The 23,779-nt window shown below is 46.2% G+C and overlaps 1 protein-coding gene across 1 annotated transcript in view; it reads right to left on the bottom strand.

Moving 5' to 3' along the window:
* Positions 1-200: 200 nt before the first annotated feature.
* The window catches only part of LOC141047167 (uncharacterized), a 549,720-nt gene continuing 526,141 nt past the window's right edge, over positions 201-23,779 (bottom strand). The window contains exons 9-14 of the mRNA XM_073542124.1: positions 10,146-10,292; positions 9,837-10,016; positions 9,628-9,751; positions 9,447-9,544; positions 7,485-7,575; positions 201-1,525 (exon numbers count right to left, since the gene is read on the bottom strand). Coding sequence (XP_073398225.1) covers positions 255-1,525; positions 7,485-7,575; positions 9,447-9,544; positions 9,628-9,751; positions 9,837-10,016; positions 10,146-10,292 — 1,911 coding nt within the window. The 3' untranslated portion in view covers positions 201-254. The remainder of the gene's footprint in view (positions 1,526-7,484; positions 7,576-9,446; positions 9,545-9,627; positions 9,752-9,836; positions 10,017-10,145; positions 10,293-23,779) is intronic.

Genomic DNA, 23,779 nt, shown 5'->3' on the forward strand with positions numbered 1-23,779 from the left:
AATTTTATAGCAAAAGAGAGAAAGGATGGCACTCACCGTTCTATCGTAGAAATTCTTTATTGATTAAAAGGCATTGGCTCAGGAGGAACGTACAGAGATTAGACAATGGCTGTTTCACGCACTTGCGCTTCAATGGGTCCACTTGAGCTATCAGTCAGTGTGTCCAAGGTACATTGAGCAAAGGAATCTTAACACTGATGCTTATGAAGCAGATGTTTATTAAGAGATGATATCCTTGTAAAATATTTCCCACATTAAGTACATGAAAAAGGCTTCACCCCTGTGTGACTGCTCTGGTGCCTTAAAAGAGATGATTTTTTCACAAAACATTTCCCACATTCAGAACAGAAAAAAGGCTTCACCCCTGTATGGGTTCTCTGGTGCTTAACCAAATCTGATTTTTGCTTAAAACATTTTCCACATTCTAAACAAGAAAAAGGCTTCTCCCCTGTGTGAGTTCTCTGGTGTCTAACAAGATATGATTTCTGGTTAAAACATTTCCCACATTCTGAACAGGAAAAAGGCTTCTCTCCTGTGTGAATTTTCTGGTGTGTAACAAAATTTGATTTCTGTGCAAAATATTTCCCACATTCTGAACAAAAAAAAGGCTTCTCCCCTGTGTGAATTTTCTGGTGAGTAACAAAATTTGATTTCTGTGCAAAATATTTCCCACATTCTGAGCAAAAAAAAGGCTTCTCCCCTGTGTGAGTTCTTTGGTGCTTAAGAAAACCTGATTTCTTGTTAAAACGTTTTCCACATTCTGAACATGAAAAAGGCTTCTCCCCTGTGTGACTACTTTGGTGAATAATAAGGTATGATTTTTGGTTAAAACATTTCCCACATTCTGAACAAGAAAAAGGCTTCTCCCCACTGTGAGTTCTCTGGTGCTTAAGAAAAACAGATTTCCGGTTAAAACATTTCCCACATTCTGAACAAGAAAATGGTTTTTCCCCTGTGTGAGTTCTCTGGTGAATTACAAGATCTGATTTTTGGTTAAAACATTTCCGACATTCTGAACAGGAAAAAGGCTTATCCCCTGTGTGAGTTCTCTGGTGACTAACAAGATATGATTTCCATAAAAAACATTTCCCACATTCTGAACATGAAAATGGCTTCTCCCCTTTGTGAGTTCTCTGGTGTCTAACAAGATCTGAGTTTTGGTTAAAACACTTCCCACACTTGAAACAAGAAAATCTATTCTCTGCTGTGTAAATTTTTTGATGTTTAAGAAAAGACTCTTCATGGGAAAAACCATTGCCATATTCCGAATTAGATGTTTTTTTTACTTTGGGAGCAGTTTGATTTTTAATGCTTATTTTGTGACTGTGATTTTCCTTAGTAGTCGGTAATGAATCAGAAGACAGGACCTGTTTCATAGGATCAGATGACAGATCTTTGCTGTTTAGGGATGATGGTAAATCTGGAGTAATGGCATTCACTTCAATAGTATCCTGTGGAATCTCGAGATCATCTGATTTAAATATTGAAGGTGTCAGCTGTCCCTTGGACCTCCTGGTACAGTCATCTGCCAAGAATAAAACCAACTATTATTTTTTAATAAAATATCCTTGAACTTTTTGTTTTTGAACATTTCTACTTAAACTGTCTGTAAAAATGTCAAGTAATCTAAAAAAATTAATCACCAAGACAATGACAGTTCACATAAAAAAAACCTCATAGCATGAACTAGTAGAACGTGGGGTTCAACTGTTTATTCACTCTGTGTGAGGGATCTCACAGGGGAAGGGGGGGCGGTAGACTTTGCTCACCTCGTGGGGAGGGGAGAGAAGGAGCTAGCAGGGGTTGGCTCTCTGGCGCCCCCACTTGCCCCAGGTCAGTCAAGGAACTGCACCGATCATGATGTGCTCGGCTAGGCTCAGAGATATTGCATTCTGTTATTATAGGTTATTTTCCAGATTCAATACCTCATAGCCTTGCTGTGATTTGTTGTACAATGAGGCATATCCATGTGTTTCAAGTCAGACAAAAGACTTCAGTTTGCCTGTAGCTTGCAGGGGTTTTCGCACCTTTGTGTTATGAGCTTCAATGGATTTGTTCCTAGCTTTATTAATTAAAGATAAACACTGCATGGCTTTTTTTATGGCCTTGGCGAATGCAAAGGGGGGGGGGGACACATTTCAGGAGTGGAGAGAACTGTACTTCGTCCTTCACACTCTGCCTCCCAAATATGGAATAAAAAGTCACCAAACAATGTTATGTAGGTGGAAATAACACCATTAAAAACTTCTACTCATCTCGCAAAAAATCAAGCCCCTACTTAGGTTCATCATCTGTCAGTGGAAAAACAGAGGTTCCCACATTATTTGTGGCTCATAGGCGCTTCAGAAGCAACATGACTTCCATAAACCAGTCCAGAAATATCAACTATCCCAAAGCCAAATCTCCCCCTCGCTTCTGATCTTTGCAGTTTGCTCAAACCACATTTAACTTCCATGTATTTGGCATTTTTAGTGACAATAACCCACTTAATGTATGGTGTGTGTGTCTTCTGGAGCACAACCTGGGCACTATGAGTTGGGTAATAAAATGGCATATTTGAAATTTCTACTCTCCAACATCCACTGCATGTTAATTTCCAGAAAGTGTCAAAGACAGAAACATAATCATTAAATACCCTGCAGTAGATAAACAGCAATAGTGCATGAAAATAATGTTGGGTACTTAGTTAACATGTTTTTTGATAAAAAAAAAAAAAAACACAACAAAATGCAAAAGCCATCACACCTATTGATGGTGACCCTAATTAGCTACCACCTAAGGGGCTGTCACACTAAGCGATATCGCTAGCAATATCGCTATAACGTCACTGCTTTTGTGACGTAGCAGCGATATTGCTAGCGATATCGCTATGTGTGATACTTACCTCCGACCGGCTCCCCCGCTGGTTATCACTGATCGCGCGAGAACGTCCTGGACCGTTTCTCGTCGTCAGCTTCCTGCTGGCGCCGACGAGCGACACGTGGACGTCAGGATTGCCGCGTGTGACAGGTAAGTAGTGACCCCCGACCCCTGCGATGTTGCTGGTGAGATCTGCCTGTGTGGCAGCTCACTAGCGACCACTTAGCAATGCACCAGCGATCCTGACCGCGTCATATCGCTGGTCGGGATCGCTGGTGCATCGCTAAGTGTGACAGTACCTCTAGCCCTTGGTATTCAAAGATGCTGACCGTTACCTGCCAAGATCTTTAACCCCTTTACCACCAAGGGTGGTTTGCATGTTAATGACCAGGGCAATTTTTACAATTCTGACCACTGTCCCTTTATGAGGTAATAACTCTGGAACGCTTCCATGGATCCCGGTGATTCTGACATTGTTTTCTCATGACATATTGTACTTCATGTTAGTGATAAAATTTCTTTGATATGCATTTGTGAAAAAAACGAAAATTTGGCAAAATTTTTTGAATATTTTGCAATTTTCTCATGCCCTTAAAACAGAGAACTATGTCACACAAAATAGTTAATAAGTAACATTTCCCACATGTTTACTTTACATCAACACAATTTTGGAACCAAAATTTTTTTTCGTTAGGAAGTTATAAGGGTTAAAAGTTGACCAGCGATTTGCCATTTTTACAGCACCATTTTTTTTTTTTTTTAGGGACCACATCACATTTGAAGTCACTTTGAGGGGTCTATATGATAGAAAATACCCAAAAGTTACCCAAAAGTGACAGCATTCTAAAAATTGCACCCCTGAAGGTGCTCAAAACCACATTCAAGAAGTTTATTAACCCTTCAGGTGCTTCACAGGAAGTTTTGGAATGTTTAAAAAAATGAATACTTCACTTTTTTTCACAAAAAATTTAATTCAGATCCAATTTGTTTTATTTTACCAAGGGTAACAGGAGCAATTGGACCCCAAAAGTTGTTGTCCAATTTGTCCTGAGTAAGCAGATACCCATATTTGCAGGTAAATCACTGTTTGGGCGCATGGCAGAGCTTGGAAGGGAAGGAGCGCCGTTTGACTTTTCAATGCAAAATTGGCTGGAATTGAGAACGGACGCCATGTTGCGTTGGGAGAGCCCCTGATGTGCCTAACAAGTGGAAACCCCACACAAGTGACACAATTTTGGATAGTAGACCCCCTAAGGAACTTATCTAGATGTGTGATGAGCAAGTTTAACCCCCATGTGCTTCACAGACATGTATAATGTAGAGCCGTAAAAGTAAAAAAAGATTTTTGGCCCCCAAATTTTTATTTTCCCAAGGGTAACAGGAGAAAAAAAGTTGTCGTGCAATTTGTCCTGAGTATGCTGATACCCCATATTTGGGGGTACACCACTGTTTGGGCACATGGCAGAGCTGGGAAGGGAAGGAGTACCGTTTGATTTTTCAACGCAGAATTGGCTGGAATTGAGATCAGACGCCATGTTGCGCTTGGAGAGCACCTGATGTGCCTAAACAGTGGAAACCCCCCAATTATAACTCCAACCCTAACCCCAACACACCCCTAACCCTAATCTCAGTCCTAAACCTAGCCCTAACCCTAATCCCACTAGTAACCATAACCCTAACCACAAACCCTAACCTTAAGTTTAGCCCCAACCCTAAACCTAACTTTAGCCCTAACCGGAAAATTAAAATAAATATTTTTTTTATTTTATTATTTTTCCCTAACTAAGGGGGTGATAAAGGGGGGTTTGATTTACTATTTATAGCGGGTTTTTATGTTTTATTGCAAAAAATAGTTTTGGCATCACCACATTTTGAGAACTATAATTTTTCCATATTTTGGCCCAGAGTCTTGTGAGGTCTTATTTTTTGTGGGACGAGTTGACATTTTTATTGGTACCATTTTCAGCCGCGTGACATTTTGTGATCGCTTTTTATTCTGATTTTGGGGAGGCAGAATGAATAAAAACCAGCAATTCATGAATTTCTTTTTTGTTTGGGCGGGAGGCGTTTATACTGTTCCGCGTGTGATAAAATTGATAAAGCAGTTTTAGTCTTCGGGTAAGTTCGATTACAGCGATACCTCATTTATATCTTTTTTTACGTTTTGACGCTTTTATACCATAAAAACTATGTGATGGAGCTACATGGCGGCTTGTTTTTTGCTGGACAAGATGACGTTTTCAGCGGTACGGTCTTTTTGATCGCGTGTTATTCCACTTTTTGTTTGTTGGTATGAGGATAAAGCATTGTTTTTTGCCTTTTTTTTTAAATGGTGTTCACTAAATGGGTTAACTAGTGGGACGGGTATAGGTCGGGTCGTTACGGATGCGGCGATACTAAATATGTGTACTTTTATTGTTTAGATTTTTTTAATATTGATTTATTGATGGAATATTTATTTTAATATTTTTTACTTTTTTATATTTTTACAATTAAAAATTTTTTTTATTTCATTCTATGTTTTACACTGTGTCCCACTATGGGACAATCATTTTGTGCAGACTGATCGCTTATATGGCATGCAGATCTGCATGCCATGTAAGCTATCAGCGCTGCAGGGACTTGTCACTAACCTCAGAGACTTCCTCACATGACAGGAAGTCTCTGAGCTCTGGTAACCCAGATGTCGTGATGACGACATCGGGTTACCATGGGAGTGATAGGGACCCCGCGTAATGCTGCAGGGTCTCCGATCCAAAGGCAGAAGGGCTGTCACAGCTGACAGCCCCTCTGCCTGCTCCCGAAACGCTGCAATCATGTTTGATCATTCAGCAGTGCTGGTAATGGAGGAGACGTCAAAACCAGAAGCTTCGGGTGGCGCAGACTCTATCCAGCCACTAAGATTACGGTGCCTGGGACCAGCAGTACTATACAGTCTGGTGATATGGGTGTGTGTGCTGTCCAGCTGGAGTAATCTGCTCCCTACATCAGCCATTTGGAGAGCGTGACACCCTACTAAAGCTCAAAGCATATGGCTGGAATCTGCCAGATACAGCCTTGTTCTCCTCTGGTTCAGTCCTCTGTGCTCAGCTCCCGGCTTGTGTATTTGTTTCCTGTTGTGACCGTGGCCCGTTTACTGACTACTCTTGTGTCTTCTGATTCTGTATTCTGTCCTTCTGGTTCTGACCCGGCTACCTGACTATTCTTCTTCTGATCTCACTCCACAAAACAGCAGATAACACCATGGTCCAAGCCTAGAGGTCTGTGTGTAAGTCAAGATCCATGTAGAGGGGTTAAGAGGTGATTAGCAAACTGTGACTATAGACAATAACACATCTACTAGAAAGATCAAACTCAACAGTCTTCTTCATTAAAAAAAATAACTAGTGTTGGAACCTCCCAGAGGTAATTAGAGTACGGGGCTCCGTAGCTCATGTAAATTTAAGCTATCGTTAGGGTCAATATATTCTGACAGAAGAGCTTCTTGAATAAATATTACACATTTAAAGATAACTTTTATAATAGTGCAGAGCTGAGGTATCTCGGGCATTTGGAAGACGTAATGGAGACCATTTTTTAAAGACTATCAGGGAGTTACAGACTCACATAAGTGAGGCAGACCGATCCCACCACAATCAAACTATCATACAGAATAAACAGGTAAAAAAAGACATGGAATAAAAAAGTATGTTACATCCGCAACATCAAAGTAAGTTTGGAGGACAGCTCCAACACTAAATCGGAGTTGAACTCAATATGGTGGACCATTGGAGCTACAACTGACCAAAAGAGTAGAGAAAGCATTAGTGCTCCTCATTTCAGGAGAGATTGTGCAGTAATCTGAATTCCTTAGGATAAAAAACAATGTAATTTATGACGTGGAGTGATTCCATGAAACCAGGGCTCGAGCCATGCCAACACATCTCCTGCAGGGTGAATAAATGTATATTACAGCCATCAGCCACACACAGCTTAGAGATATATTATGGCACAGGTGTAATGATTTTATGTAGTTTCTCACGACCCTGTTTGAAGTTAGTCATTTTTAAATTGAAAAGTCAGGATAAAGGGAAACTCTGTTGTTATTGTACCGAAATACACACTTGGCCTCACTGCACATTTAATGTTGTCGCTCATAAAAGCGAAGTTTGGCCAGAAAGACTGGACCTGGTCTTGTAAGGACCATATGAGACATTCAGCAGCACAGAAGGGAGAGAAGGTAGATTCATCCAATAAGATATCAGGGATCTAGGAAGCCAACAGCATCATTACCCTCCGCTTTCTCTTACAGACCCATCATAATACTTTTCTTCAAGTGATTTTCTAACTTGTCAGCACATTCTACGTACGCTGTCATTTGGCTTTGTAGTTTTCAGATCTGGGCAGGTAACGGTCAGCGTCTCCTAATCCCAGGGGGTAGGTGGATCCTCCAGGAGGTAAGTTCTGTAGAAAAGGGCTTTCAATGACCAAAGTTCTTTGAAATGTTTTGGATTGAGGAGAAAGTTGTGTCAGGAGGCAAAATGATGACCATGGTAATAAGGCCGGACTACACCACCGATAAAGCAGCCACAGCCGGTGACTGAGAAGAATCTGTGACTTCTCTGCATTTAGTGGTTACTACTCACCTGGGTAGTCATATGTAGGAATCTCCTCTTTACACCACTCATCACCCCTCACATATGTCTCTGTAGTATTAATATGGGTCAGATCTTCACCCTGAAACAAATATTGTAAAAGTCACAGACAGATGGAGAAGTCACATCTATGATCAGCTCTAATCCTGCCATCTCCACCGTTCTCATTACCCAAGAATATAACATACTAGATTGAGGCCCGATGCTATTGCATCGAGGAGGCAGTAATGTCACGATGGGGGCAGGCTTTGCAGGGATGAGAATCTCTCCCCCCATGTGCTCACCCACCTATCCACGCTCTCTTTCCCCATGTGCTGACTTCTCCCGTCTGTGCTTTCTTTTTTTACCTGTCTACCCAAAAACCCCTTTAATGTGACTGGCTTCCTCTGCCTGTAGACACGTCGCGCATCTGCAGTCGGGATCAGCCGAATGATTCACTGCGCCTGCGTGGAATTCGCGCAGGCGCAGTAAATCAGACCACTGCCATCTTTGTGTAGACAGATAGCGGTGGTCACATTAAAACTGCACATGCGCTCCTCCTGTATAAAGATGGTGGCGGTCAGTGAAACATTCTGCTGATCCCGGCGGCGTTTTCACGACGGTGTTCTGCTGGTGGTACTGTGCAAAAGGCTGCATACAGCGTATACAGTGTGTGTGTGTGTGTGTGTGTGTGTGTGTGTGTGTGTGTGTGTGTGTGTGTGTGTGTTGCATAAGAAATATAATTCACCGCACACTCTTGTTGAATACTTTGCAAAATTTGTGAATTTATTCAAAAACATCCAGTCCAGAAAAAATGTGCCAAGACAAAAAAGTAGTATATATAGCCTAGATACCCAACGTTTCGATCCTCCCAGATCTTAATCATGGGGTACTTGGTAACTGCAGTATCAGGAATGTGGCACTAGTAATAAATATGAATCCCCTTAGGATGTCCCCAGGTGCTGGAATTTACGGATAGGGCCAGAAAGGGGCTGCAACGGCCATACTAGGTAGCTTTAGGCCTGGAGGATTGCCAGGGGGCCAAAGACTGCAGTGGCCGTAAAAAGTAGCTTTGGAACTGGGGAATTGACCGGGTGGTATATGACGGAGGCGGCGCTCCCGCGCCCTGTCCCGTCCTCTGGATGCGTTAGTGGACGGGACAGGGCGTGGGAGCACCAACGCATCCAGAGGACGGGACAGGGCGCGGGAGCGCCGCCTCCGTCATGTACCACCCCGGTCAATTCCCCAGGTCCAAGCTACTTTTTACGGCCACTGCAGTCTTTGTCTGGCCCCTTGGCAATCTTCCAGGCCTAAAGCTACCTAGTATGGCCGTTGCAGCCCCTTTCTGGCCCTATCCGTATATTCCAGCACCTGGGGACATCTTAAGGGGATTCATATTTATTACTAGTGCCACATTCCTGATACTGCAGTTACCAAGTACCCCATGATTAAGATCCAGGAGGATCGAAACATTGGGTATCTAGGCTGTATATACTACTTTCTTGTCTTGGCACATTTTTTCTGGACTGGATGTTTTTGAATAAATTCACAAATTTTACAAAGTATTCAACAAGAGTGTGCGGTGAATTATATTTCTTATGCTTATCTGGGTCTTTTACGGTCCATTTCACCAGCACCTTGCCCCTCTAATGAGCTGAGTGCATGCCATTCTATTATTAGTCTGTGTGTGTGTTGCGACGGTGTTCCGCTAGTGGTACCGCGCAAGAGGCTGGTACCACCAGCAGTTTCCATATTGAGACACCCATCACTTGCGTGTCCCAATATGGCAGTCAGTGAACTTCTGTCACTTGGAATTCCTGGATCCGGACACATCTGGATAGAAAAGGATGTGAAGACATTACAAGGTAAGTATATTTTAGATAATACTGGTGGATAAAACAAGACTGAGCACAAGATTTTCACAGTCGTCTACGCAACATAGGGGAGATCTCATGACACCTTCTCTCCATCTACCTGATGACTCTGAGGAACATTGGGATCTTCTTGTTTACAGTCCTGTGGAAGAAGAGGACGGGGACATCTCTCTGGTATTGTCCTCTTACTGGATAGATCTGGAGGAAACACATACAGGGACTGAATTCATTCTTTACATACAGATAATTATAGGCCGTGTATATTTAGTCCTGTCTATTACCTGGTGATGTGAGGGGCTGGGGAACCTCCATCATGACGTCCTTGTACTGATCTCTGTGTCCTTCTAAAAACTCCCACTCCTCCATGGAGAAATAGACGGCAACATCCTGACACCTTATAGAAAGCTGACACATACAAAGATACCGTCATCCCCCCCCGATTCCTTCATTGCGTTACTGTATAATGTCCCAGCATTCCCAGCAGTGTCACCTCTCCAGTCAGCAGCTCAATCATCTTGTAGGTGAGTTCTAGGATCTTCTGGTGATTGATGTCCTCATGTATCAGGGGGTGAGGTGGAGGCCCCGTGATTGGGCTCAGGGGTCTTCCCCATCCCTCAGACGCAGGGTCCTGGCAGCGCTCACTAGAGGTCTTCTTCACTACTGTGTAATCCTGGTTATGAAGAGACACATTAATAAATCTCAGTACAGACATTTCCAGAGTCCTCACCTCTCCAGTTCTGTCCATCGGTTATTCCCATAGATAAGAATGATGTAATGTGACGTCATCAGAATCTCTCACCTCTCCAGTAAGCCGGAAGAGGATCTCTAGGGTGAGGTGTAATATCCTCTCTGCCATCTTGTCTCTGTCCATATCCATCTTTGACGGGTAAATCAGGAAAATTCTCTTTTGTAGAAGATCTTCACTGAGAGGATCCGATATTGTAGAGACCTGAATGAGAAGATGAGCCGATGTAACATCATAAAAATCCTGTGTAATAATACAATTACTGGAGATAATAAGGGAAACATATGAGGAGATAGAGCGTGTAGATGTTGCATTCTCTAAACTTGTATGGACTGGAACATAAGTTGATTTACTGACTAAGACATCTTCCGAATGCTACCAATCACTGGCTATGTTACCCACTGCTTTGGCGACTGATTAGCTGTAGGAATCACAAGTTCGTTATGACTGACCAGGAAATAGAGAGGCTGGCGGGGACCCAAGCAGCAATTGTAATTTTATTATTTTACAACATTCCATTTTTTTCCTGACATCTCTATATATAAAATTGAATGTGTGTGTGTATGTGTGTATCACCAAGCATCTTTCATTTCACCAGCACTGTTTAAAAGCTGAGCTGTGATTGGTTGCTATGAGCAACAGTTTTCTTTGCAACCAATCACCAATTTCAAATTTTGGCGGATTTTGACTGATGGCAAAAAACTGAAGTGTGAAAGAGGCCTAAGCATCTTTCATTTCACCAGAGATATTTAAAAGAAGCTGAGCTGTGATTTGTTGCTATGAGCAACAGTTTTCCCAACTCGACAACAACTCAGCAGACACTGACCGGGTGGGAGAAATCTAGCATCCCCGGGAACATAAGCTCCCAGCCATTGTCTACCCCCCAGAAAGGAGCAGAGAGCACATGACAGAAATGAATCCCCCCTCCCTGCCCATATACACATCACACATCCTCCATCCCATAGGCACATCTTCCCTCTTAAAGGGATCTCCGGTATGGAAGTTAGGGTAAATCCCTCAGTGCTCTGATACTGACCCAAGGCCTCTCTTAAAGGGATCATTGGTATGAAAGCTAGGGCAAAGACATCCAGCGCTTTGGTTTTGACCCCAAGGTTTCTTAAAGGGATCATTGGTATGGAAGTTATGGCAATTCCACTAAGCACTCTGGTTCTGACACCAGGCCTCTCTTAAAGGGATCCCCGGTATGGAAGTTAGGACCGTTCCACTCAGCGCTCTGGTTCTGACCCCAGGCCCCTCTTAAAGGGATCTCCGGTACAGAAGTGAGGGAAAATCCACTCTGCGCTTTGGTACTGACCCCAGGCCTCTGTTAAAGGGATCTACGGTATGGAAGTTAAGGCAAATCCCTCAGCGCCCTGGTTCTGACCCCAGGCCTCTCTTAAAGGGATCATTGGTATGGAAGTCAGGGCAACTGCCTTCAAATGCTCCGGTACTGACCCCAGGCTTCTATTAAAGGGATCATTTGTATAGAAGTCAGGGCAAATCCATCCAGCGCTCTGGTTCTGAAGCCATGCCTCTCTCAAAGGGATCCCAGGTATGGAAGTTAGGACCGTTCCACTCAGCGCTCTGGTTCTGACCCCAGGATGATGTTGGATATTAGGGGTAGTAGTCTGGTGGCTCTGGCTAACAGGATGATGTGGGATATTAGGGGTAGTAGTCCAGCAGCTGTGACGGGATGATGTGGGATATTAGGGGTAGTTGTCCGGTGGCTCTGGCTGATGGGATGATGTGGGATATTAGTGGTAGTTGTCCGGTGGCTCTGGCTGATGGGATGATGTGGGATATTAGGGGTAGTTGTCCGGTGGCTCTGGCTGATGGGATGATGTGGGATATTAGTGGTAGTTGTCCGGTGGCTCTGGCTAACAGGATGATGTGGGATATTAGGGGTAGTAGTCTGGTGGCTCTGGCTGACAGGATGATGTGGGATATTAGGGGTAGTAGTCCGGTGGCTCTGGCTGACGGGATGATGTGGGATATTAGGGGTAGTAGTCCGGTGGCTCTGGCTGACGGGATGATGTGGGATATTAGTGGTAGTAGTCCGGTGGCTCTGGCTGACCGGATGATGTGGGGTATTACAGTGAATGTGGCTATGCGGAGTGGGCGGGGCTATACACTCAGCTTTATATATATATACAGTGCCTACAAGTAGTATTCAACCCCTTGCAGATTTAGCAGGTTTACACATTCGGAATTAACTTGGCATTGTGACATTTGGACTGTAGATCAGCCTGGAAGTGTGAAATGCACTGCAGCAAAAAAGAATGTTATTTCTTTGTTTAATTTTTTTTTTAAATTGTGAAAAGTTTATTCAGAGGGTCATTTATTATTCAACCCCTCAAACCACCAGAATTCTGTTTGGTTCCCCTAAAGTATTAAGAAGTATTTCAGGCACAAAGAACAATGAGCTTCACATGTTTGGATTAATTATCTCTTTTTCCAGCCTTTTCTGACTATTTAAGACCCTCCCCAAACTTGTGAACAGCACTCATACATGGTCAACATGGGAAAGACAAAGGAGCATTCCAAGGCCATCAGAGACAAGATCGTGGAGGGTCACAAAGCTGGCAAGGGGTACAAAACCCTTTCCAAGGAGTTGGGCCTACCTGTCTCCACTGTTGGGAGCATCATCCGGAAGTGGAAGGCTTATGGAACTACTGTTAGCCTTCCACGGCCAGGACAGCCTTTGAAAGTTTCCTCCCGTGCCGAGGCCAGGCTTGTCCGAAGAGTCAAGGCTAACCCAAGGACAACAAGGAAGGAGCTCCGGGAAGAACTCATGGCAGTGGGGACATTGGTTTCAGTCAATACCATAAGTAACGTACTCCACCGCAATGGTCTCCGTTCCAGACGAGCCCGTAAGGTACCTTTACTTTCAAAGCGTCATGTCAAGGCTCGTCTACAGTTTGCTCATGATCACTTGGAGGACTCTGAGACAGACTGGTTCAAGGTTCTCTGGTCTGATGAGACCAAGATCGAGATCTTTGGTGCCAACCACACACGTGACGTTTGGAGACTGGATGGCACTGCATACGACCCCAAGAATACCATCCCTACAGTCAAGCATGGTGGTGGCAGCATCATGCTGTGGGGCTGTTTCTCAGCCAAGGGGCCTGGCCATCTGGTCCGCATCCATGGGAAGATGGATAGCACGGCCTACCTGGAGATTTTGGCCAAGAACCTCCGCTCCTCCATCAAGGATCTTAAGATGCGTCGTCATTTCATCTTCCAACAAGACAACGACCCAAAGCACACAGCCAACAAAACCAAGGCCTGGTTCAAGGGGCAAAAAATCAAGGTGTTGGAGTGGCCTAGTCAGTCTCCTGACCTTAACCCAATTGAAAACTTGTGGAAGGAGCTCAAGATTAAAGTCCACATGAGACACCCAAAGAACCTAGATAACTTGGAGAAGATCTGCATGGAGGAGTGGGCCAAGATAACTCCAGAGACCTGTGCCGGCCTGATCAGGTCTTATAAAAGACGATTATTAGCTGTAATTGCAAACAAGGGTTATTCCACAAAATATTAAACCTAGGGGTTGAATAATAATTGACCCACACTTTTATGTTTAAAATTTATTAAAATTCAACTGAGCAACATAACTTTTTGGTTTGTAAGATTTATGCATCTGTTAATAAATCCTGCTCTAGTGTGAAGTTTGAAGGCTCTAACTTATTTGCATCTTATCAAACCTGCTAAATCTGCAGGGGGTTGAATACTACTTGTAGGCACTGTATATATATATAGTTACTATGCCCGGGCAGTGCTGGGCTCTTCAGCTAGTCTACTAATAAAACCTATATATTTAGGCCACAGACAACAAGCAGTTTCCTCCTCGGAGTCGGCAGCTGAATACGTTTCTCATAGACTCATCTTCCATAACGCTAATTCTCGTCTCATTTACCGACACTGGAATCGGCATTAGCAATACTGCAGGAGATATTCATTACACGGGACAGGAGAAATAACTACTTCATGATGAGGACGACATCTTCATCTTCTACTACGGCTCTAGAAACATATTTGTCCAGAGTCCGTCACTGACTCCATCACCACCGGCCGTCTATATGAAGGTTTCCCGTCTTCCCCGCACTGTAATCTTCTATCACGTTAGATCTCAGCTCTAAGTCACACACAGAAGATTGAGGCTTTTAGAAAAGATTGCTTGTAAGAACAAGACAGGAGATATATGAGGCCAATGTCTGCACGTACAGTAGGTTTTTCCCTCTGGATAAGTTGCTCTTTTTTTGCCACTTTCCCCCAATTAGAAGGGACACCTGTGGATATCGGGGTCTTTACCTGCTGCAGTCCTGGTGGGATTTACTCGGTAAAGTGGACGTTGGACAAAGATCACCATCAATTAACATCAGACAGAAGGAACATCGCTCCTCCATTCAGCTCTATGGATCTAGGATGAGATTCACTGCAGCCCCTGCAAGAAAAGAATGAAGTTTGGTGAGACTACCATGTGTGGCTGCTCTGTGCGCACAGGACCTGTGATGAGGTCACAGGAGGGGAGGAGTCAGGGGTCACATGATTAGGGGCCTCAGTGTGTACAGGACTCTGCTGTGCTGGTTGTCATGGTGCTGGATGAGGGGAAGTTTCTGTGTGGGGTCAGGAGCGGTTTACAGGGTGGATGTAGCAGAGCCGCGTGTGTATGAGGTGTACGGAGCAGAGTCGTGTGTGTGCGAGGTGTACGGAGCAGAGCCGTGTGTATACGAGGTGTACGGAGCGGAGCTGCGTGTGTACGAGGTGTACGGAGAGGAGCCGTGTGTGTATGAGGTGTACGGAGCGGGGCAGCCTGTGTACGAGGTGTACGGAGAGGAGCCGTGTGTGTACGAGGTGTACGGAGCGGAGCCGCGTGTGTACGAGGTGTACGGAGCGTAGCCGTGTGTATACGAGGTGTACGGAGCGGAGCTGCGTGTGTACGAGGTGTACGGAGAGGAGCCGTGTGTGTACGAGGTGTACGGAGCGGAGCAGCCTGTGTACGAGGTGTACGGAGAGGAGCCGTGTGTGTACGAGGTGTACGGTGCGGAGCCGCGTGTGTACGAGGTGTACGGAGCAGAGCCGCGTGTATGAGGTGTACGGAGCGGAGCCGCGTGTGTACGAGGTGTACGGAGCGGAGCCGTGTGTGTACAAGGTGTACGGAGTGGAGCCGTGTGTGTATGAGGTGTACGGAGCGGAGCTGTGTGTGTACGAGGTGTACGGAGCGGAGCCGTGTGTGCGAGGTGTACAGAGCGGAGCCGCGTGTGTACGAGGTGTATGGAGCGGAGCCGTGTGTGTATGAGATGTACGGAGTGGAGCCGTGTGTGTATGAGGTGTACGGAGCGGAGCCGTGTGTGTATGAGATGTACGGAGCGGAGCCGTGTGTACGAGGTGTACGGAGCGGAGCCGCGTGTGTACGAGGTGTACGGAGCGGAGCCGCGTGTGTACGAGGTGTACGGAGCGGAGCCGTGTGTGTACGAGGTGTACGGAGCGGAGCCGTGTGTGTACTGAGTTTAGCCTTGTGTGTGCGGAGCCGTGTGTTTATGCTGTATACACCCGTATATCCCCAGCTTCAGTCACAGACCCCTCTGTGTATGCTGTATTATTATAATTTATTATTATAGCGCCATTTATTCCATGGCGCTTTACATGTGAGGAGGGGTATTCATAATACATACAAGTACAGTAATCTTAAACAATACAAGTCACGACTGGTACAGGAGGAGAGATGACCCTGCCCGCGAGGGCTCACAATCTACAAGGGATGGGTGTGCATACTGTAGGCGAGGGTAGAGCTGGTCGTGCAGCGGTTTGGTGTATCGGTGGTTACTGCAAGTTGTAGGCTTGTCGGAAGAGGTGGGTCTTCAGGCTCTTTTTGAAGGTTTCCATGGTAGGCAAGAGTCTGATATGTTGTGGTAGAGAGTTCCAGAGTAAAGGGGATGCGCGAGAGAAATCTTGTATGCAATTGTGGGAAGAGGAGATAAGAGGGGAGTAGAGAAGGAGATCTTGTGAGGATCGGAGGTTTCGTGCAGGAAAGTACCGGGAGACGAGGTCACAGATCTATGGAGGAGACAGGTTGTGGATGGCTTTGTATGTCATGGTTAGGGTTTTGTACTGGAGTCTCTGGGCAATGGGGAGCCAGTGCAGGGATTGACAGAGGGGAGAAGCTGGGGAATAGAGGGGGGACAGATGGATTAGTCGGGCAGCAGAGTTTAGAGTAGATTGGAGGGATGCGAGAGTGTTCGAGGGGAGGCCACAGAGCAGGAGGTTGCAGTAGTCAAGGCGAGAGATGATGAGGGCATGGACTAGGGTTTTTGCAGATTTTTGGTTGAGGAATGAACGGATTCGTGAAATATTTTTGAGTTGAAGTCGGCAGGAAGTGGAAAGGGCTTGGATATGTGGTTTGAATGAGAGATCAGCGTCAAGAATTACCCCGAGGCAGCGAGCTTGTGGGACTGGGGAGAGTGGGCAGCCATTTACTGTAATGGATAGGTTCTTTGGGGGGGTCACGTGAGATGGGGGAAAGATGATGAATTCTGTTTTGCCCATGTTAAGTTTCAGAAATCTAGCGGAGAAGAAGGATGAAATAGCAGACAGACATTGAGGGATTCTGGTTAGTAGGGAGGTGATATCTGGTCCAGAGATGTAGATCTGTGTGTCATCAGCATAGAGATGATACTGAAAGCCATGAGATTTTATGAGCGGTCCCAGGCCAAAGGTGTAAATGGAGAAGAGCAGGGGTCCTAGGACTGAACCTTGTGGGACTCCGACAGATAGGGGGCGAGGTGAGGAGGTGGTGTGTGAGTGGGAGACGTTGAATGTCCGGTCTGTTAGGTATGATGAGGTCCAGGATAGGGCCAAGTCTGTGATGCCAAGGGATGAGAGGGTCTGTAATAATAGGGAATGGTCCACTGTGTCAAAGGCAGCCGAAAGGTCCAGGAGGAGGAGGACAGAGTAGTGTCGCTTGCTCTTGGCGGTTAAGAGGTCATTGGTGACCTTAGTAAGGGCAGTTTCAGTGGAGTGGTGTGACCGGAAGCCGGATTGCAAGTGGTCAAGGAGGGAGTAAGAAGAGAGATGGGAGGACAGTTCAAGGTAGACATGTTGTTCCAGTAGCTTGGAGGCATAGGGGAGAAGTGATATAGGGCGATAGCTAGATACAGAGGATGGGTCAAGAGAGGGCTTTTTGAGGATAGGTGTGATGGAGGCATGTTTAAAGCTTGAGGGGAAAACACCAGTTGTTAGTGATAGGTTGAAGAGATGGGTTAGGGTTGGGATGAAGACTGTGGTGAGGTTTGGGATGAAGTGGGATGGGATCGGGTCAAGTGCACAGGTGGTGAGATGTGATCTTTAGAGTAGAGTGGAGAGACGATCTTCTGTAATGGTGGAGAAGTTGGTTTTGGAGGTGGAGGGCTGGGAAGTCAGGAGGAAGGGCTCTGGGGGTTGTTGACTAAAACTGTCTCTGATATTATCAATCTTCTGCTTGAAAAATGAGGCAAAGTCTTCAGCTGAGATGAGTGGGGAGGGAGGAGGTGCTGGGGGACGGAGGAGAGAATTGAAGGTGTTGAATAACTGTTTAGGGTTGTGAGACAGGGAGGATATGAGAGATGAGAAGTAGGTTTGTTTAGCTGTGGCGAGTGTGGTCTTGAAAGTAGTGAGGGACTGTTTGAATGCGATGAAGTGCTCGTTGGAGTGGGATCTTTTCCATCTGTGCTCAGCAGCCTTGGAAGCTCGCCTCAGTTCTTTGGTCAGGCTGGTGTGCCAGGGCTGTCTGTTGAATTTGCGAGCTTTGGTATGTGTAAGTGGGGCAGCAGATTCCAAAGCTACAGCTATTGTGGTGTTATATAGAGCAGTAGCATCATCCGCATTGTGTAAGGAACTTATATCTGTGAGAGGGAGGAGGGATTCAGAGAATGAGTGTAGGTCAAGCTGTTTAAGATTTCTGCAAGGGTGTGAAAGTTTATGGGGTGGGGATTGTAGATTTCTGCGAGGGTGTGAAAGTTTATAGGGTGGGGATTGTAGACATGGAGTGGAGAGGGAAGAGAATGTGAGAAGGTTGTGGTCAGAGAGAGGAAGAGGTGAGTTAGAGAGGTTAGATAGGGAGCAGAGGCGGGTGAAGATGAGGTCCAGTGTGTGGCCATCTTTGTGGGTGGCTGTAGAAGACCATTGAGTGAGGCCGAAGGAGGAAGTGAGAGATAGAAGTTTAGTGGCAGCTGAGAGGGAAGTGTCAATGGGGATGTTGAAGTCGCCCATGATGATAGTAGGGATGTCTGCGGAAAGGAAATGAAGTAGCCAGGTGGTGAAGTGGTCAAAGAAGGTGGTGGCTGGCCCTGGGGGGCGGTAGATGACAGCCAGTTGGAGGGGGAGTAGATGCGCACAGAGTGCACCTCAAAGGAAGGGAGGGTAACAGAGGGTGACAGTAGGATTGGGGTGAAGGAGCAGGTATCTGACAGGAGAAAACCAACTCCTCCGCCATGCTGCTGGGGTGGGGGGTGTGAGAAAAGTGGAAGCCACCATATTAAAGTGCAGCAGGAGAGGCTGTGTCAGAAGGGGTGAGCCAGGTTTCGGTGATGGCGAGGAAGGAAAGTTTGGTAGTAACAAAAAGATCATGGATGTAGGAAAGCTTGTTGCAGACAGAGTGAGCATTCCACAGAGCTCCTGTTAGTGGGACTGGGGAAGCGGGGGCTGGGTGAATGGGTATAAGGTTGGAGTGGTTACGGAAGGTTGTGATAGAGCGTGGATGGGAGGTAGAAATGACTGTGGGAATGTGGTGAGGAGGACCAGGATTTGGAGAGATATCACCAGCAGTGAGAAGGAGCAGAGAAAGTGTTAGTAGGTGGGAGCATGAGGGGGCTGTCTGTGTTTGGAGACAGAGGATTGTATGTTAAGGAACAGTTTTGAGGAGGAGGTGAGGTGGATGGGGAGGATTGAAGAAGAGATGAACAGTTCCTTACTAGGAGTAGGGATTAGGGGAATTAGCAGAAAGTGAAGGATTATAGGGGTGAAAGTGAAAACAAACAGAAACATTGTTTACAGTGACTGTATACAGTTACCTTCAGTTCCCTTCTGGTTCAATTCTGGTTTTAATTCTAAAATTTATCTTCACACTTCTAGGTCACACTAATAGGAATCACACTGCAGACTGAAGTCTATGCAGACTTGAAGTATGCAATATATGTACAACTAAGTGCAGTCAGGTGTGAAGCAGAGAGGAGTGGTCTCTGCTCATCTTGGCCAGACAATTAAGAGTGGACCAGATGCATATGATCAAGCCAGAGTAAACAAGGTCAAAAATAACACTGGGGTTAGCTGAAAGACATACCATGTGAATGTTAGGTGCAGAGGCAAGTCTATATACAAGTATACACCCGTATATCCCCAGCTTCTGTCACAGACCCCTCTGTGTACGCTGTATACACCCGTATACCCCCAGCTTCAGTCACAGACCCCTCTGTGTATGCTGTATACACCCGTATACCACCAGCTTCTGTCACAAACCCCTCTATGTATGTTGTATACACCCTTATATCCCCAGCTTCAGTCATAGACCCATCTGTGTACACTGTATACACTCGTGTACCCCCAGCTTCGGTCACAGACACTTGTGTATGCTGTATATACTCGTATACCCCCGGCTTCGGTCACAGACCCCCCTTTGTACGCTGTATACACCCGTACATCCCCAGCTTCGGTCACAGACCCCTCTTTGTATGCTGTTTACACCCGTATACCCCCAGCTTCGGTCGCAGACCCCTCTACGCTGTGTACACCCATATACCCCCAGTTTCAGTCACAGACCCTTGTCTCTCTATCCCCCTTGGAGAAATGACCCCGGACACACACGGTAAAACTGCAGCCGTCGGTCTCTCATCTTTCACACATATACTGATAACATAAGATGCAGTCAGACGAACCCTCCTAGAAAACGTGAGAGTAAAGTCATTACTACAGCACTGTATGAGAAAGGGATTTATTCTACTAGAAACGCTGGGGCCGTGTGTATACGAGGAGTACGGAGCGGAGCCATGTGTGTACGAGGTGTACAGGCGGAGCCGCGTGTGTACGAGGTGTACAGAGCGGAGCCATGTGTTTACGAGGTGTACGGGGCGGAGCCGTGTGTGTCCAAGGTATACGGAGCAGAGCCGTGTGTGTACGAGGTGTATGGAGCAGAGCCAAGTGTGCACGAGGTGTACGGAGCGGAGCCGTGTGTGTACTGAGTTTAGCCCTGTGTGTGCGGAGCCGTGTGTTTATGCAGTATACACCCGTATATCCCCAGCTTCTGTCACAGATTCCTCTGTGTATGCTGTATACACCCGTATACCCCCAGCTTCAGTCACAGACTCCTCTGTGTACACTGTATACACCAGTATACCCCAGCTTCAGTCACAAACCTCTCTGTGTATGCTGTATACACCCGTATATCCCCAGCTTCTGTCACAGACCCCTCTGTGTACGCTGTATACACCCGTATACCCCCAGCTTCAGTCAGAGACACCTCTGTGTACGCTGTATACACCCGTATATCCCTAGCTTCAGTCACAGACCCCTCTGTGTATGCTGTATATACTCATATACCCCGGGCTTCAGTCACAGACCCCTCTTTGTACGCTGTATACACCCGTATATCCCCAGCTTCGGTCACAGATCCCTCTGTGTATGCTGTTTACACCCGTATACCCCCAGCTTCGGTCACAGACCCCTCTGTGTACGCTGTGTACACCCATACAGGTGTGGCCACAAGTATTGACACCCCTGCAATTCTGTCAGATAATACTCAGTTTCTTCCTGAAAATGATTGCAAACACAAATTCTTTGGTATTATTATCTTCATTTAATTTGTCTTAAATGAAAAAACACAAAAGAGAATGAAGCAAAAAGCAAAACATTGATCATTTCACACGAAACTTAAAAAATGGGCCAGACAAAGGTATTGGCACCCTCAGCCTAATACATGGTTGCACAACCTTTAGCCAAAATAACTGCGACCAACCGCTTCCTGTAACCATCAATGAGTTTCTTACAATGCTCTGCTGGAATTTTAGACCATTCTTCTTTGGCAAACTGCTCCAGGTCCCTGATATTTGAAGGGTGCCTTCTCCAAACTGCCATTTTTAGATCTCTCCACAGGTGTTCTATGGGATTCAGGTCTGGACTCATTGCTGGCCACCTTACAACTCTCCAGTGCTTTCTCTCAAACCATTTTCTAGTGCTTTTTGAAGTGTGTTTTGGGTCATTGTCCTGCTGGAAGACCCATGACCTCTGAGGGAGACCCAGCTCTCTCACACTGGGCCCTACATTATGCTGCAAAATTTGTTGGTAGTCTTCAGACTTCATAATGCCATGCACACGGTCAAGCAGTCCAATGCCAGAGGCAGCAAAGCAACCCCAAAACATCAGGGAACCTCCGCCATGTTTGACTGTAGGGACCGTGTTCTTTTCTTTGAATGCCTCTTTTTTTCTCCTGTAAACTCTATGTTGATGCCTTTGCCCAAAAAGCTCTACTTTTGTCTCATCTGACCAGAGAACATTCTTCCAAAACGTTTTAGGCTTTTTCAGGTAAGTTTTGGCAAACTCCAGCCTGGCTTTTTTATGTCTCGGGGTAAGAAGTGGGGTCTTCCTGGGTCTCCTACCATACAGTCCCTTTTCATTCAGACGCCGACGGGTAAAACGGGTTGACACTGTTGTACCCTCGGACTGCAGGGCAGCTTGAACTTGTTTGGATGTTAGTCGAGGTTCTTTATCCAACATCCGCACAATCTTGCGTTGAAATCTCTTGTCAATTTTTCTTTTCCGTCCACATCTAGGGAGGTTAGCCACAGTGCCATGGGCTTTAAACTTCTTGATGACACTGCGCACGGTAGACACAGGAACATTCAGGTCTTTGGAGATGGACTTGTAGCCTTGAGATTGCTCATGCTTCCTCACAATTTGGTTTCTCAAGTCCTCAGACAGTTCTTTGGTCTTCTTTCTTTTCTCCATGCTCAATGTGGTACACACAAGGACACAGGACAGAGGTTGAGTCAACTTTAATCCATGTCAACTGGCTGCAAGTGTGATTTAGTTATTGCCAACACCTGTTAGGTGCCACAGGTAAGTTACAGGTGCTGTTAATTACACAAATTAGAGAAGCATCACATGATTTTTCGAAGAGTGCCAATACTTTTGTCCACCCTCTTTTTTATGTTTGGTGTGGAATTATATCCAATTTGGCTTTAGGACAATTCTTTTTGTGTTTTTTCATTTAAGACAAATTAAATGAAGATAATAATACCAAAGAATTTGTGTTTGCAATCATTTTCAGGAAGAAACTGAGTATTATCTGACAGAATTGCAGGGGTGTCAATACTTTTGGCCACAACTGTATACCTCCAGCTTCAGTCACAGACCCCTTTGTGTATGCTGAATACATCCGTATACACCCAGCTTCAGTCACAGACCCTTGTCTCTCTATCCTCCTTGGAGAAATGACCCCGGACACACACGGTAAAACTGCGGTCTCTCATCTTTCGCACATATACTGATAACATAAGATGCAGTCAGACAAATCCTCCTAGCAAACGTGAGAACAAAGTCATTACTTCAGCACTGTATGAGAAAGGGATTTATTCTACTAGAAACTCTGGGGTCTCAAATGAGAGAATCCGGGCCCCGTGGCTGGATACCCCGTATCCACTAGGCAGCGCACCACGCGTCCTTCAAACTCGGCCAATATCAGCGGACACTTTGAGATTAGATCTTCGGGACTTCCACCACCCTTCGTTGTGGGTTCTGGCTCCGAGCGGCGTCCCCCCAGCTCAGAGTCCTTTAGTTTAATGGCCGCCGGGGTGGGCACTTCCCATGCCGTGGGCACTCTCTGGCATAGTGGTCCACTTCGCCACAGTCAAAACAAGTCGGAGGCCGTGGGGGCCGGCTGCCCTAAGGGTTACGAGTGCTCCAGGTTGCCATGCCCGGCCGGCTGCCCGTAGTGTCGGCCCTCCTCTTCACCTCGGCCAATTCGCCCCTAATACTGTTCAGCTCTTTTCGCATTTCTTCCACCCATTGGGGCTCTCCAATCGCGTTCATGGAGATTTCAGTACTCCGGACCTTCCCCACAGGGGCTGTCACCCCCTGCTCTCGTGCACGTGCCTCACTCCCGATCTCAGAGAAGGCCATACGCGGGTTCACCCTAACACGTTCCCGCAAAGCTTGCTTGGTCAGGGGGTCTCACAGTCCAGGCACTAAGAGGTCGCGCAGGGTTATATCTTTGGGTCCTATGCCTACCCCGTCCTTCCGCTCGATGGCTGTGTATAACTCCTGCAGGACGTTCATACTGTGTGACTGTCGCCCCTTCCCCCTGCACACGGTCCTCAATTCTCCCACATCAGTCGGGTCCCCATGGGTCTCCTCCAAAATCTGTAATACCCTGGCAAAAGTGTTTTGTTGCCCTGGGGGCCTTAGCATCACGGAGTCCCAGGCCTCCCCATCCAATGCCATAAGGGCCACCTCGGCCTCCAGGTCAGGGGTCATCGGATGCATCCTAAACAACCCCCACATCCGCTCCGTCCAGATCCACAGCATAGTATTGCTGCCGTTGAACCTGGGTAAGTTGCTCAACTTGGTCCGCAGCATCCCCGCTCACGCATCCTGCCGACTACGCTAAATGTGGTACTCGCAGGTACGCAGGATGCAGTGACGAGGCGGAGTAGGAGCAAGTT

The sequence above is a fragment of the Dendrobates tinctorius genome, unplaced genomic scaffold, assembly GCF_039654945.1.
Source record: "Dendrobates tinctorius isolate UK_male_01 unplaced genomic scaffold, ASM3965494v1 ptg000126l, whole genome shotgun sequence".
NCBI lineage: Eukaryota > Metazoa > Chordata > Amphibia > Anura > Dendrobatidae > Dendrobates > Dendrobates tinctorius.